We start from the raw sequence: 16355 nt of genomic DNA, 5'->3' as shown, positions 1-16355 counted from the left end.
TGGCCGCTGCACCCCCACGTGCATGAGAGGCGGCTCGCTGGCTGCCTGAAGTGCCCCTTCTTCTCTCCCTCCCTCTGCAAAGGAGTGCAGAGGCGTTACCAGCAGCAGAAAAAGCGGGGCACATCTGGCTATCTAAACTGGGGGAAAGGGGGCCACATCTGGCCATCTATAGGGGGGCACGTTTGGCCATTTATAGGGAGGGCACATCTGGCTATCTAAACAGATCAATTCTACCCGTCGATCTGACTGGAAATTGCATGGTGTGTACCAGGCATTAGGCAAAGGCACCCTGACCAGGGACAGATTAAAGAAAATCTGTAATGAAAAAACCTCCCCTTGGGGGGTACTCAGCTCGGGTGGGGGAAGCCTCCGGATCCTATTGAGGCTTCCCCCGTCCTCCTCGGTCCCACGGGGGCGGGGAAAATCCTCCCGGAGCGGCGGCGATGTAAATATTTACCTCTTGGCTCCAGTGCAGGCGCAGTATCCGCTCTCTGCACGGTGATAGGCGAAAATAGCCAATCTTCGTCAGGCCGCTCTACTGCGCAGGCGCAAGTCTCCTGCACCTGCGCAGTAGAGCGGACCAGACGGAGATCGGCTATTTTCGCCTATCTCCGTGGGAAGAGCCGCAACAGCGCCCCCGCTGGAGCCATAAAGGTAAATATTGCACAGCCTGACAATTGTCGCCTGTGCGTTCCGTGGGCTGCAGCGAGACCGCCGTGGGACACAGGACGACAGGGGAAGCCTCAATAGGATCCAGAGGCTTCCCTCTACTGAGGTGAGTACCCCCCAGGGGAACATTTTTCAGTACAGGTTTTCTTTAAGAAAAAGTAAACTGGGGGGTATTTAGGGTGCTATTTTAGAAAAAAATGTCTTTACATATATGTTTAAGGCACGATTATCTGCAATTTTTTTTTATTTTTGGATGTTACAAACCCAGAAAGCTCTACTATGGTTCCCTAACCGAAGGTGCCTTCGCCTACTGTATCACTGCATATTATTAGGTGCACATTGGGTTATAGTCATTCACTTTAAAATTGCAGAAAATTGCAGAGACTAGTTTCTCCCTACTCCAGGGCAAGCTAGACTATATTTTATCAGAAGACAACATATTTTATCATGCTGAGGAGCACCATAGTAAAGGTCTCAATCTGGGAAGACTACATTGCTTATGAATACTTGCTAAGCCCTATAGATCAGGGGTGTCAAACTCAAATACAAAGTGGGCAAGAACTGAACACTGGGATTTAAAGTTCCCTGGTGTCTAATAGCCCCCATCCCTCCCCTATACAGTTCCCTGGTGTTTAGTGCTCCTCCATCCCTCCCCTATACAGTTCAGAGGTCTCTAGTCGTCCCCTCCCTCCGCTATAAAGTCCCTTGGTGTCTAGTGCCCCCTCCCTCCTCTATACAGTTCCCTGGTCTTTAGTGGTCCTCCTTGCCCTCCTCCCCCCCCCCACACACACACACAGTTCCCTGGTGTTTAGTGCTTCCCCCCTACCTCCCCCATATGGCTTCCCTGGTGATCTAGGGCTTCACCTCCAATATAGTTTCCCTGGTGGTCTAGTGTGGGCCAAACATAATGCAAAGTGGGGAAACCACTTGGGGGCCAAATTTAATAGCTCTGAGGGCCAGATATGGCCCGCGGGCCAGAGTTTGACATGTTTGTTATACAGTAGATGCTAATAGTCATGCTTTGTCAGGGTTTGACTCTCCCTAACCTAACCACCTTTCTTCGGCTTTGTGTAGATACTGTATCCTGCTTTGTAACTATTATACTGTCTTGCATATTAAGTCATGCTTATCACCTTATATATGTTATTACTGCTGATGGTCACATGGTGCATTGACCTTTATTGGATAAGACAGAGAGGGAGACACTTGGCAGCTGTAAAAAGCTGTTCTTTTCCACAATGCAACGAGGTTTACAGACAGGACCATGGTCATGACCAGCGCCCTCCTACACTGCGCCCTGAGGCTGGTGCCTCTCTCACTTCTGCCTCAGCCTGGCCCTGGTCATGACATCACACTGTGGGAGGGCTTTCACAACAATATCAGCCACACAGACACACACCCCTTCCCCACCCAATGATCTATTTGATAAAAGGTAAATATTTCTTGTGGGAAAGGGGTATCGACTACTGATTAGGATGAAGTTCAATCTTGCGCAAAAGTTCTTTAATGTGTATATTCACGTATGCCTTTATTCTAATAAAAGCTTGTTAAACAATACCATGCTTCCTCAGCCACCCACCTGCTCTCCAGAGATGTCCTGGATCCTTTCCAATGTCATCTCATCTGGAGACCCTTGAAAGACCGTTACGAGCCCAACGTATTGGTATCTTGGGGATCCAGCCACAAGTAAGGAGCCCTCAGGGGCTGACAGCAGTTTCATGGAGTAGCCTGCAGAAAGCCACATAGAAACGATAGGTTAGGAAGTGGAGTGTTATCTGGACCCAGGAGCTCACAATCAGAAGATCCTTCCATTATTCCATCTCCTTATGAGAAGAATGTTCTGCATTCCCCTGAGCTCACACTTAAGAGACACTGAAGCCTCCTAAATTACCTCTTTTTTTTTTTAGGCAGTCTTCTTAAGCATTAATGGCTTAGCTGAAACACTGCTATCCCCGCAAAACAAGGCTTTCATCACCCCAAATACCGGGGCAAAAATCCACGACTTTCAAAGTCATGGATTTTGCAGCCCGGGGAGGCAAAGCTTGGAGCGGCAGTTCTGCCTCCGTTTGCGTCAATCTCCCGCGGATCTCCGCCTCCTCCTGCCCCTCTCAGTGAAAGAAGACTGAGAGGGGCGAGAGGAGGCGGAGATTCGCGGGAGATTGACGCAAATGGAGGCAGAGCTACAGCTCAAAGCTCTGCCTCCAGCAGGAAGAAGCCCCTCAATTTGCCCCGGAGATTTCCGTGTGATTAAAGCCTCGTTTTGCCGCGGGATAGCGGCATTTCAGCTAAGCCATTAATGCTTAAGAAGGCTGCCTAAAGAAAAGTAGGAGGCTTCAGACTGGAATCTTTCTATGGTTTTCCTGTGAATGATAATGGAAATACAGACATCATAAAGATACAATTGTATTCTACAACTATCATTACTCACCCAGATATCCATATTTATGTTCTTTCTGAAGAGACACGTTCACCAGCATCTCTGGCTCTGAGATGTCAAGAATTCCTCCAGACCAATCAAATATACCAGGATCTCCCAGCAAAATATGTTTCTACAAGAGATAGACATATTTGTGGCAATAAAGGTGCGCGCGCACACACACACAACACACACAACACACACAACACACACACACACACACACACACTTTTGCTAAAAGTATTGGTACAACCCATCAATGCACCTCCAGAATGGCGAGAAGGAGGAAGACGGAGGAATCCCCTAGATTACCCAGAGGATTCCGCTACCTAGGTAAGTATCTATTTGTGCAAGAGAAGCAGGATGCACAGAACTCAGTGGGATGGATAAAAGCTGGTGTACTTTACTAGAAAAATCCAATAAAGTACACCAGCTTTTATCCATCCCACTGAGTTCTGCGGATCCTCCTCCTCTTGTTGCTTCCCATGGTTTGGCTAACCTGATCCTGCACCAGTAGGTAGGTCTTTTATGGGGGTTTCAGAGCGTTTGGCTTCCCTTCAACATTATTTGCGCAGCGGCTAAAAATGGTGCAGGACGAGTAGTAGGCAGGGGTGAAGGGTTATCTTACCTGTTCCTGGCGATCGTATCCCCTCCACTTCCTAGTTCATTTGCAGCTGTCCTGCAGTCAGCCAATCACTATGTGGCTTCAGTCCCCATAGGGTGATTGGCTAGCTACAGGACTCCTGCAAACTAACCAGGAAGTGGAGGAGATGCAATCACCAGGTAACGTATATATTAATGTTAGATGCAGGTAATGACATCGTTACTAACATTATTTACAGTTTTAGAAATGTCCTAAAATGTAAAACGTTAGTAACAAGATGCCATTACCGACATCACCCTGTGCCATTTTTTTCTGGCTACATTTTTAAATGTACACTTTTTTGGGGCACCATTTTTTTCACTACAGGTTTCCTTTAACCTACACAGATGAAAAAAAAAATAGCTTTTTTCTTCAATCTACAAAAATTAAAGGTTAAAGCACAACTAACAACTAACTTACATTGCTGGTCTGCCATCCGATAACACAGATTCTTTCCCCCAGGGATGCTACGTGGCAAGGAGTATGTTACAATGCTCCATGGTAGTGGGGGTGCTAAAAAGAGCACTTACATACGGGGCCCAGACAATACCCATGGTCTGGGCTCTATGTGTAAGTGCTCTTTTTAGGATTTTATTTGGTTTGGTATATATTTTTAAAATAAAGCAGTCTACACTCGCTATCGCTGCTAGTTGTCTTTTATGGTATACCTCCTATACTGCACTGACATTGGTTGGAGAATGCGATCACACCCTTAACACCCAGACACTGAAGCAAAAACACATTTAGGATATAATGAATTGTATGTGTAGTACAGATAATTAATAGAACATTAGTAGCAAAGAAAAGAAGTCTCATACTTTTATTTCCAGTTATATCGTTTTTATTTATAACATTGCATAATTCTCTAATATTTGCAGTTTACGCAATACACTCTGCATTTTAAAGTATGAAACAGAGCAGAGCTAATGACCCTTTGAACTGACCTTAAACAAGAAACAGTGTGAGACCGGTTGATATACGTGCTTCAGAAAACAGCACTGTAACCGACCAAGCTTGGTCAGAGAGCTCAGAGAAGCTCTTTTTTTGCATAGATAACAACTGAAGTTTCTTAAGGTACCCATACACTTAGGGCTCGTTCACTCTAGGAATCGCAAAAAGCTAGCGATTACCGCTAGCGTTTTAAGGGCATGATTTTTCCGTGATAAAGGCGGCAAAATCACTGGACAAAGTAGTGTTTTGCGAGCGATCGAGATTAGTCTGAGATGTAGCTCAGTGGATCAGTAACCAGCAGCAACGTGGGAGACCTGGGTTCAAATCCCAGCAATTCTTAGCGGTTCTATACATGCTAATCGCAACCGATCCAGAATTGCCGGCACACCGCTGCAGGTAATGCGTTTGCGATTAGCGATAATCGCAAAACGCCCGCGATCGAGGCAGTGAGAACACTGCCATAGACTAGGGTATTGGGCACAGTGGCGGGGAGGGGGAGTGTCATCCGATGCCTGACAATATACGCTGCTGCACTTAATAGCCGGAGGGGGAGTGCAGATCGGGGGACTCAGGTGAGAGAGGGGGGGGGGACCGAGCCCCCAATACCTTCTTCCTGCCTGCTATCCCCTCCAGCTCGGCGCCCCCCCACACACGTCGGGGCTGGTGCCGCCCCCCCCCCCAACTATGCCACCTGATGAACCCACCTCACCCCGCCTTATGTGCGGCCCAGCCCTGCCTTAACCGCATTTTTAGCTCTTTATTGGTCCTGTGCTTGTAATAATCACCTCTATAGAAGCTGTGAATGGTGGTAACCATTAACAAACCGCTTACCATCCCCTTCATGCACATCTGACACTGTGGTTGTCCTTGGCATGTTTGTGTGGGCGGTATCAATTGTTATGTATATGGTGTGCTTGGGGGAGCCCAATGTAAAACTTGCACTGGGGCCCATAGTGCCTTAGCTACGTCACTGTCTGCAACATTTTGGTGCAGAGCAGAAATGACCTTTCTTGGAAAGTAAATTTTGCTGGGGACTTTCCACCTGGGGAATGCGCAGGCGAGGAGCTCATGGAAGGAAGCGGTGTCCACATTTGAATGGCGACAGCTGCAATGCCAGCAGTTTGGCTATACACAAATGACATGTTCTGACCTGTGGGTGTCAGGGAGTCAAAGCCCTTTCTTTTGTGGCTCTCAACATACACTCCAGCAAATAAGTTGCTACTTCACAAACATTTGTTTGGACCCCTCTTTTCTACCCACTTAAGGACCGGGCTATGTTTTGGAGATCTGTGCTGCGTGGGCTCTGCAGCCCGCAGCACAGATCGTGTTAATGGCCGGGCGATCAGACTTCCCCCCCTTTTTTTCCCCACTAGGGGGATGACCTGCTGGGGGGGTCTGGCCGAGCGGGGGGGGGTCTCCTCAAAGCCCCCCTACGCAGCGTTTTCCGCCCTCCCTACCTCTTGCTCTGGCTCTGATTTGCGCAGGACGGATATCCGTCCTGTGCCTGATAGGATAGGCTTCAGCCTATTAAATGACGACGATCCCCGGCCACTCAGAGGCCGGGGATCGCCGATCTATCCTACGGCGCTGCTGCGCAGCAGCTCCGTTTTGATGTAAACAGCGGGGATTTCTTCCCCACGTGTTTACATTATGCGTGCGAGCCGCGATCGACACTGTTCACGGAGACACCCTCCGTGAACTGACATGGAAAGGCCGTTTCCATGTAAATCCACTTAAGACCTGCCGACGCCTATGGGCGTTAGCTGGTCGTTAAGTGGACCTGAACTCAGAACTTCCTCTCTGCTCTAGAAGATACACAACAACATAACCACCTTTTAATGAAAAACATTTCTTTGATACAGCTGATACAAAACCTGCAATAAATCTGCAGTGTGTCTACTTCCTGCTTTCATGGAAGCAGACATAGGGTTAGCATTCTGTGTTTACAAATTAGCTGCTCTGCCGAGGCAGCCAGGTGGCACAGCTGAGAGATCAAATTATAGTGGTGATTAGTCATAGATGAAGGGGGATTTAGACTAAAATCTCTAAATACATACAGGGTATCTAAAAACAGGGTCTGTTTTCTTTCTGTTATGTGCAAGAGTTCAGGTCCACTTTAAAGTGGCTGCTTCCACCACCGACACCCCCCCCCCACCCCCTTTACATGATGGAAGCATCGATGCCCATCATTATCTTTTCACCTACCTCTGTCAGAACAGCACTGAAACCAGCTGAGGAGAGTTCTCTGGAGAAACTGGAGTCCTGAGCAGATGCTGGAGAGAGAGAGAAGCATAACAGTAATCTCTGAGACCCTCAAACATCGCACTTGGAGATACATATATACACTGCCCAATCACACCACACATCACCTCATCCACAGGCTGCACTATCTCCATACTTCCCAACTTTTTGAGATGAGAAAGAGGGACACCTAAGCCACACCCCTGCCTCACCTTTGATCATGCCCCTGCCACACCCCTAGTCACGCATGCCATAAAGATTTCATAAGAAAAATATGTTGTTTTATAATTCAAACCACACTGGTCCTTTCTATCCTGGTTCATATTAACATTTTAAAATTAGTAATATATCAATTTAACCACGGCCTTAAACCCCCCTAAACACCAGTCCATTTTTTGAAAAACATGCCACTGCAGCTTTAAGGCCTCGCTGCAGGGCTGTGCAACTCAGCACACAAGTGATTGGTCGGGCTGCCCTCCCTGCGGCTGCTGCTCAGGCTCCTACAGCGACATAACCGATAGATATTTTGAACACTAAACAAACATATAGCCGCAATATAACAAACACGATAATTGCGCCCAGTTCAACAAGTGGCTAATTCAAATGTACGCGCAGTGTCATCTGATGTGGAATTTGATTGGAAACCAGCGCATTACTGCTTTCTGGTTTCCATGTGGATGGGCGGTGCCAGCACTGTTATTCCATATGCGGACCACCAATATTTAGAGATGTAGCTGACCGCATCTATAAGTAATACAGTGTGTGTGTGTGTGTGTGTGTGTGTGTGTGTGTGTGTGTGTGTGTGTGTGTGTGTGTGTGTGTGTGTGTAGAACCAAAAGTTTGCTTTCTTAAAGAGACACTGAAGCGAAAAAAAAAATTATGATATTATGATTTGTATGTGTAGTACAGCTAAGAAATAAAACATTAAGATCAGATACATCAGTCTAATTGTTTCCAGTACAGGAAGAGTTGAGAAACTCCAGTTGTTATCTCTATGCAAACAAGCCATTAAGCTCTCCGACTAAGTTAGTCGTGGAGAGGGCTGTTATCTGACTTTTATTATCTCAACTGTAAGTGAACTGTTTACTTTTTCGCTGCTAGAGGAGAGGTCATTACTTCACAGACTGCTCTGAAAGACTCATTTTGAATGCTGAGTGCTGTGTAATCTGCACATATTATAGAATGATGCAATGTTAGAAAAAACACTATATACCTGAAAATAAAAGTATGAGAATATTTTCTTTGCTGCTAATCTTCTAGTAATTATTCATAGTACACAACCAATTCACTATATCATATTTTTTTTTCCGCTTCAGTGTCTCTTTAAAACAGAAAGAATTTGCAATAATTCAGGTTGGAGTGAGCTTGAGATGTCTCCCAGGGCATCGCTGCTGAATATATGCAAATTAACCATTGTACCCTTAGAAGCTAAACACACCTCCAGAACCGCTGGAATGCAATGATGTGTCAACTTGCTAATTTGTACAGAGCCATAATAATCCAACATGCATACAGACTGTTTTGGATTGTTTGATCCTCATCAGTGCATGGCATGGATTAATTTGGCTCTATGCAGTAGAGCTTGTAACACCGAGAGGTACAGACTAACCAGCAAGCTCATGGTGAACCAGAACTCATTGGAGTGTGTAAGGGACTACAATGGTCCTAAAAGCCCCCTTAATAAGATGTTAAGAAAAACAAAAGTTTGCTTTCTTAAAACAGAAAGAATTTGCGATAATTCAGGTTGGAGTGAGCTTGAGATGTCTCCCAGGGCATTCTTTCTGTTTTAAGAAAGCAAACTTTTGTTTTTCTTAACATCTTAGTAAGGGGGCTTTTAGGACCATTGTAGCCCCTTACACACTCCAATGAATTCTGGGTCACCATGAGCTTGCTGGTTAGTGTGTGTGTGTGTGTGTGTGTGTGTGTGTGTGTGTGTGTGTGTGTGTGTGTGTGTGTGTGTGTGTGTGTGTGTGTGTGTGTGTGTGTGTGTGTGTGTGTGTGTGTGTGTGTGTGTGTGTGTGTGTGTAAAAAAGCCTCAGGGGGCCGTAGTTTGAGGACCACTGGGTTAGAGGATGGGAATAAAGTTTAGAGTAAATCAGACACATTTTTTAGTAGAGAAATATATATTTACATAGAAAGAGGGACAAAGTCCTGAAAGAGGGACAAATGTGGAGGAAAGAGGGACAGAGGGACAGGGTTCCCAAAGAGGGACTGTCCCTCTGAAAGATGGACAGTTGGGAGCTATGCATCTCTGATTGGGAGGTAATAAAAACATAACCCACCAATAAGAACTGGCTTCCCAATACAGCCGTTAGGCCCATTCTGCTTTGTACAAACAGCACTTACACATCAAAGTGTACTTCATCATTACATCACCCCCTTTCTTATCACAGGCTGCATCTCTAGATAATTCCACCCTGTAGCCTCCAGCCCCTCTCTTCCATGAACAGCTTTCTTGTGCATCAATTTCACTGTTTCATATGTTGCTCTCCGTTTTCAGCCTCCTCTTTCATACAGTGGTGTGAAAAACTATTTGCCCCCCTCCTGATTTCTTATTCTTTTGCATGTTTGTCACACTTAAATGTTTCTGTTTATCAAAAACCGTTAACTATTAGTCAAAGATAACATAATTGAACACAAAACGCAGTTTTAAATGATGGTTTTTATTATTTAGTGAGAAAAAAAACTCAAAACCTACATGGCCCTGTGTGAAAAAGAAATTGCCCCCTGAACCTAATAACTGGTTGGGCCACCTTTAGCAGCAATAACTGCAATCAAGCGTTTGCGATTACTTGCAATGAGTCTTTTACAGCGCTCTGGAGGAATTTTGGCCCACTCATCTTTGCAGAATTGTTGTAATTCAGCTTTATTTGAGGGTTTTCTAGCATGAACCGCCTATTTAAGGTCATGCCACAACATCTCCATAGGATTCAGGTCAGGACTTTGACTAGGCCTCTCCAAAGTCTTCAATCTGTTTTTCTTCAGCCATTCTGAGGTGGATTTGCTGGTGTGTTTTGGGTCATTGTCCTGCTGCAGCACCCAAGATCGCTTCAGCTTGAGTTGACGAACAGATGGCCGGATATTCTCCTTCAGGATTTTTTGGTAGACAGTAGAATTCATGGTTCCATCTATCACAGCAAGCCTTCCAGGTCCTCCTGAAGCAGCAAAACAACCCCAGACCATCACACTACCACCACCATAGTTTACTGTTGGTATGATGTTCTTTTGCTGAAATATTGTGTTACTTCTACGCCAGATGTAACGGGACACGCACCTTCCAAAAAGTTCAACTTATGTCTCGTCGGTCCATAAGGTATTTTCCCAAAAGTCTTGGCAATCATTGAGAAGTTTTTTTAGCAAAATTGAGACGAGCTTTAATGTTCTTTTTGCTTAAAAGTGGTTTGCACCTTGGATATCTGCCATGCAGGCCGTTTTTGCCCAGTCTCTTTCTTATGGTGGAGTCGTGAACACTGACCTTAATTGAGGCGAGTGAGGCCTGCAGTTCTTTAGATGTTGTCCTGGGGTCTTTTGTGGCCTCTCAGATGAGTTTTCTCTGCGCTCTTGGGGTAATATTGGTCGGCCTGCCACTCCTGGGAAGGTTCATCACTGTTCCATGTTTTTGCCATTTGTGGATAATGGCTCTCACTGTGGTTCGCTGGAGTCCCAAAGCTTTAGAAATGGCTTTATAACCTTTACCAGACTGATAGATCTCAATTACTGTACTTTTGTTCTCATTTGTTCCTGAATTTCTTTGGATCTTGGCATGATGTCTAGCTTTTGAGGTGCTTTTGGTCTACTTCTCTTTGTCAGATAGCTCCTATTTAAGTGATTTCTTGATTGAAACAGGTGTGGCAGTAATCAGGCCTGGGGGTGACTACAGAAATTGAACTCAGGTGTGATAAACCACAGTTAAGTTATTTTTTAACAAGGGGGGCAATCACTTTTTCACACAGCTCCATGTAGATTTTTTTTTCTCACTAAATAATAAAAACCGTCATTTAAAACTGCATTTTGTGTTCAATTATGCTATCTTTGACTAATAGTTAACGGTTTTTGATGAGCAGAAACATTTAAAGAGAACCCGAGGTGTGTTTAAAGAATGTTATCTGCATACAGAGGCTGGATCTGCCTATACAGCCCAGCCTCTGTTGCTATCCCAAACCCCACTAAGGTCCCCCTGCACTCTGCAATCCCTCATAAATCACAGCCGCGCTGTGATGCTGTGTTTACATCTGTAGTGTCAGTCTCAGCTGCTCCCCCGCCTCCTGCATAGCTCCGGTCCCTGCCCCCCTCCCTTCCCTCCAATCAGCAGGGAGGGAAGGGATGCAGGCGGGGACTGGAGTTCTGCAGAAGGCGGGGAGAGCAGCAGACTGACACTATAGAGATAAACACAGCCAGCTCTGACAAGCTGTTTGTCAGCAGCGTGGCTGTGATTTATGAGGGATTGCAGAGTGCAGGGGGACCTTAGGGGGGTTTGGGATAGCAACAGAGGCTGGGCTGTATAGGCATATCCAGCCTCTGTATGCAGATAATATTCTTCAAACCCACCTCGGGTTCTCTTTAAGTGTGACAAACATGCAAAAGAATAAGAAATCAGGAAGGGGGCAAATAGTTTTTCACACCACTGTACATTGCAACCCCTATTTCATGTCCAGGTGCCTCTTAGGCTGCAATAGCCCAAGGCCTGGACCTTTGTGGCCTTTCCAGAAATCCGGCCCTTGGTACTGGTAGTTCGGCTGCGGTGCCAGAGATGCTGTGCTGCAGAGAATGGCAATCCTGCTTTGACTTTTGGGACTTGCAGTTATTTCCCATGTTGCTTTTATTTGCACTTCATCTGTTGTCAAGATCAGTGGTGACTGTTTTTTTTGCAATCATTTTCTTGGCCAGTTTTTTTTGTGTGCAATGTGTATCCAATAAGCACCCTGGCTATTGGATTCAGCTGCATCTGGTGATGTGTGCTTTATTTCTCAGTCCTGATACCTCTGAATGGTCACACTCACAATTACACCCCCATTCCTCCAACACAGGCTTCATCTCGCCATTATAACCCCCCATCTACCCATCAGAGCTTGGACCTCACCATTAAATGCACATTCCTTCATCACAGACTTAAACTAACCATCACATGCACGTCCAACAGTCCCACCACAGGCTTGGACTCCTTCAATTTCCAGGATTTTTTTTTGCAGGCCTTCAAACAGGTTTTCCAGATCAGCAAATGTGTTCAGAAACACGGTGTGATTGACGGTAGGTTTGGACACCATCTCTTCTCTCTTCTTCTGCACAGCTGTTGTATGGAAGTTATTTCCAAACTGCAAAGGATTAAAAAAAAAAATAAAAAAAATAAAAAATACTTTCATTCCAAGATGGGTATGAGGAACAGACACAAAACTGTCCATGAATGTGGTCTTCAACATCACTAACCTCACTGCCCACCAATACTGTATATGGTGGAACTCCGAGACACACTAGCCTAGCCTGCCGCTGTCCAACACTGCTCTGCACAGAAGAAGTTACGCCTGGTTTTATAGCCCAGACGCAGGAGCATATAATCTTAATATCTAGGTACCTCTCAATAAATTAGAATATGTTCAAAAAGTTAATTTATTTCAATAATCCATTTCCAATGTGAAACTCATATAAAATCATTACACACAGTGATCGACCCTAGCCTGCCTGACATCTGCTACTTTCCTGTATCATAGCTTTGTGGGAACTGGTGGTACCACTGCCTTAAAAGCCTTCAGTCCCTATACCTTGAGCATTAAGGCCTGGGTGTAACCGTAGTCGGGCAGACCGTATTTGTCTCCCGTTTAAGTGGGGATGAATCATACAAGGTGAAGACTGCGGAGGTAGATTGGGGTATAGGGACTGATATTAAAGAGAACCTGAGGTGGGTTTTAAGAATGCTATTAGGACACAGAGGCTGGTTGTGCATGCTATCACCAGCCTCTGTGTCCTAATAGCATTCTTAAAACACACCTTGGGTTCTCTTTAAGGTGGCTGGACCTACTGGTCCTTACACTGTGTGTCAAGATGTCCAAAGAGAGCGGAGCTGTCTCCTAGGAAATTTTAGAGCACTTCATGCTTCCCTCTGCTGACAAGGGATGCTGCATTCATTTTACAGAAGGACTTGCCACCTGCCCACATTGCCAAAAGCACCAATTCCTGTATTAATGACCATGTTATCATTAATCATTGTGCTTGATTGGCCAGCAAACTCGCCTGACTTAAATCCTGCAATCTGTAGGGGTATTTTCAAAAGGAAGTCAAGAGAGACTGCAGTCCTAAAAATGCAGAGAAGCTGATTGGAGCGAAGGGATGCGGGCGGGGACCTCGCCGACCAGGAAGAAGAATTGAATTATTACCAGAGAATGGAGGGAGAGCCAGGGCATGGGAGGTGTGGTAAGGATCCGCACAGCTCCCCATACAAACATTAGGTGTCTTTTTTAATTTAATTTAGCACTAAGGTATCCTTTAAGTGGTTAAAGTTGTATAAAACTGACAGCATTCAATAAAAATGTGTTTCCGTACTTTTTATTACCCATTCAGTTACCATATTTGCTTTTGTGCACAAGTAATACTGTCTGTTTACAAATTACAAGTTCCCAAAGTACAGTTTATTTGCTTTGAAAGCTGCCATTGCATTTTATTCATAGATTTTAATATATGAATACACAGCCCCGTTTCTATGGGCGTGCGATGCGTGCAATCGCCCGGGGCGCTGGATTGTTGTGGCCGGAGGGGGGCGCTGTGGTGGTGGAAGCGGGCATAATAGTAATAACTCACCTTTCTTCATCTTCATCCGAATAGCCGATCTCACGCAGTGCTTCAATGTACTTCCTGTCTCGGCATCTGTCTCAGTAACAGCGCCCCTTGTGATGATGTTCCGCATGTCAACACAGGGGGCGCTGTTACTGAGACAGATGCCGAGACAGGAAGTACATTGAAGCAGTGAGATCGGCTATTCGGATGAAGATGAAGAAAGGTGAGTTATTACTATTATGCCCGCTCCCACCACCACTGCAGCACCTACCTACCTACCTACCTAATCTATACTGCAGCACCTACCTACCTAATCTATACTGCAGCACCTACCTACCTACTTACTCTATACTGCAGCATCTACCTACCTACCTACTCTATACTGCAGCACCTACCTACCTACTTACTCTATACTGCAGCATCTACCTACCTACTTACTCTATACTGCAGCACCTACCTAATCTATACTGCAGCACCTACCTAATCTATACTGCAGCACCTACCTAATCTATACTGCAGCACCTACCTAACCTATACTGCAGCACCTACCTACCTAATCTATACTGCAGCACCTACCTACCTAATCTATACTGCAGCACCTTACCCACCTACCTACTCTATACTGCAGCACCTACCTACCTACCTACTCTATACTGCAGCACCTACCTAATCTATACTGCAGCACCTACCTACCTACCTAATCTATACTGCAGCACCTACCTAACCTATACTGCAGCACCTACCTACCTACCTAATCTATACTGCAGCACCTACCTACCTACCTAATCTATACTGCAGCACCTACCTAACCTATACTGCAGCACCTACCTACCTAATCTATACTGCAGCACCTACATACCTAATCTATACTGCAGCACCTACCTACCTAATCTATACTGCAGCACCTACCTACCTACCTAATCTATACTGCAGCACCTACCTAACCTATACTGCAGCACCTACCTACCTACCTAATCTATACTGCAGCACCTACCTACCTAATCTATACTGCAGCACCTACCTAATCTATACTGCAGCACCTACCTAATCTATACTGCAGCACCTACCTAATCTATACTGCAGCACCTACCTAACCTATACTGCAGCACCTACCTACCTACCTAATCTATACTGAAGCACCTACCTACCTAATCTATACTGCAGCACCTTACCTACCTACCTACTGTATACTGCAGCACCTACCTACCTACCTACTCTATACTGCAGCACCTACCTAATCTATACTGCAGCACCTACCTAATCTATACTGCAGCACCTACCTAACCTATACTGCAGTCTGCAGCACCTAACTACCTACCTAATCTATACTGCAGCACCTAACTACCTAATCTATACTGCAGCACCTAACTACCTAATCTATACACACTATCCGCCTCTACAATCCCCTCCCAGCCATTGTTGCAGTCTTATACCGCCCTCCGGGCTCCACACGACAATTTCTCGACAACCTTGCCTCCTGGCTCCCACACATCCTCTCCTCTGACCTCCCCACCATCATCCTCGGGGATTTCAATATACCCATCAATGAACCCAAGAACTCTGTTGCGACCCGGCTACTCGCCATAGCCAACTCACATGGCCTAGTACAACACACCAACGCCCCCACTCACACTGCACGTCACACTCTCGACCTTATATTCACTAAATCCACCACCATTGCAGACCTCGACATCGCACCATTTCCACCCTCAGACCATTACCTTCTCGCCTTCAACCTCCTCACGGAAGGCACCTTCAAACTACCCGCCCACCCACCTGGTCGATGGCAGCGAGACCTACGCAAGCTCAACCCTGGCGTCCTTGCTGACTCCCTCCATGGCCTATCCTCCACTCTCCCCACCCTAACCTGTCCTAATCTTGCTGCAGCTCAGTATCACCAAATTCTCTCATCAGCCCTAGAGAGAGCTGCTCCACCAATATTCCGCCGCAACCGACCCCCTAACCCCCAGCCCTGGCGCACTACCCATACTCGCAACCTCCAGAGGGAAACACGCGCCACTGAACGAAAATGGCGGAAAACTCGACTAAACCAGGATTTCCTACAGTACAAAACTAACCTGCAGCAGTTCCACACTGCCCTTGCTCATGCGAAGCAGGAATACTTTACCAAGCTCATCGGAGCACAAGCTTCCAATCCCCGGCGTCTTTTTAGCACCTTCAACTCCCTGCTTAAACCCACCCCCCCACCTTCTGTTTCCTCCCTCTCTGCCACAGATTTAGCCACCCACTTCACCAACAAAATAGTCTCCATCTGTCAGGAAATATCCAATCTTCAATCTTCACCTCCCACCTGCTCACAACCTACTCCTTCTCCACCCTATCCTCCCCTCACCTCCTTCACTCCTACTACCACTGAGGAGGTCAACCACCTACTGCAGACTTCCCATACCACTACCTCCCCCCTTGACCCTATCCCTTCTGATCTACTTCAGCCTCACTTCACGGATCTGGCCCCAGTCCTCACTACCATGTTTAACCTCTCCCTATCCACAGGCACCTTCCCCTCAGACTTCAAGCAGGCCACTGTACTGCCTCTGCTCAAGAAACCCTCCCTCGACCCCTCGCTACCCTCCAACTGCCGCCCGATCTCCCTCCTCCCCTTCGCCTCAAAACTCCTTGAGCGTCTGGTTCACAAATGCCTGACCCAGT

The 16355-nt window shown here is 46.2% G+C and overlaps 1 protein-coding gene across 1 annotated transcript in view; it reads right to left on the bottom strand.

Annotated features, from left to right (window-relative positions):
- The window catches only part of ITGAL (integrin subunit alpha L), a 98407-nt gene that overhangs the window by 34034 nt on the left and 48018 nt on the right, over nucleotides 1-16355 (bottom strand). The window contains exons 9-12 of the mRNA XM_068244118.1: nucleotides 12040-12232; nucleotides 6885-6952; nucleotides 3098-3218; nucleotides 2249-2397 (exon numbers count right to left, since the gene is read on the bottom strand). Coding sequence (XP_068100219.1) covers nucleotides 2249-2397; nucleotides 3098-3218; nucleotides 6885-6952; nucleotides 12040-12232 — 531 coding nt within the window. The remainder of the gene's footprint in view (nucleotides 1-2248; nucleotides 2398-3097; nucleotides 3219-6884; nucleotides 6953-12039; nucleotides 12233-16355) is intronic.

This window comes from Hyperolius riggenbachi, chromosome 7 (genome assembly GCF_040937935.1).
Source record: "Hyperolius riggenbachi isolate aHypRig1 chromosome 7, aHypRig1.pri, whole genome shotgun sequence".
NCBI classification, from domain to species: domain Eukaryota; kingdom Metazoa; phylum Chordata; class Amphibia; order Anura; family Hyperoliidae; genus Hyperolius; species Hyperolius riggenbachi.
The sequence above is the reverse complement of the archived record's forward strand: the minus strand, read 5'-3'. Positions and strand labels throughout refer to the sequence as shown.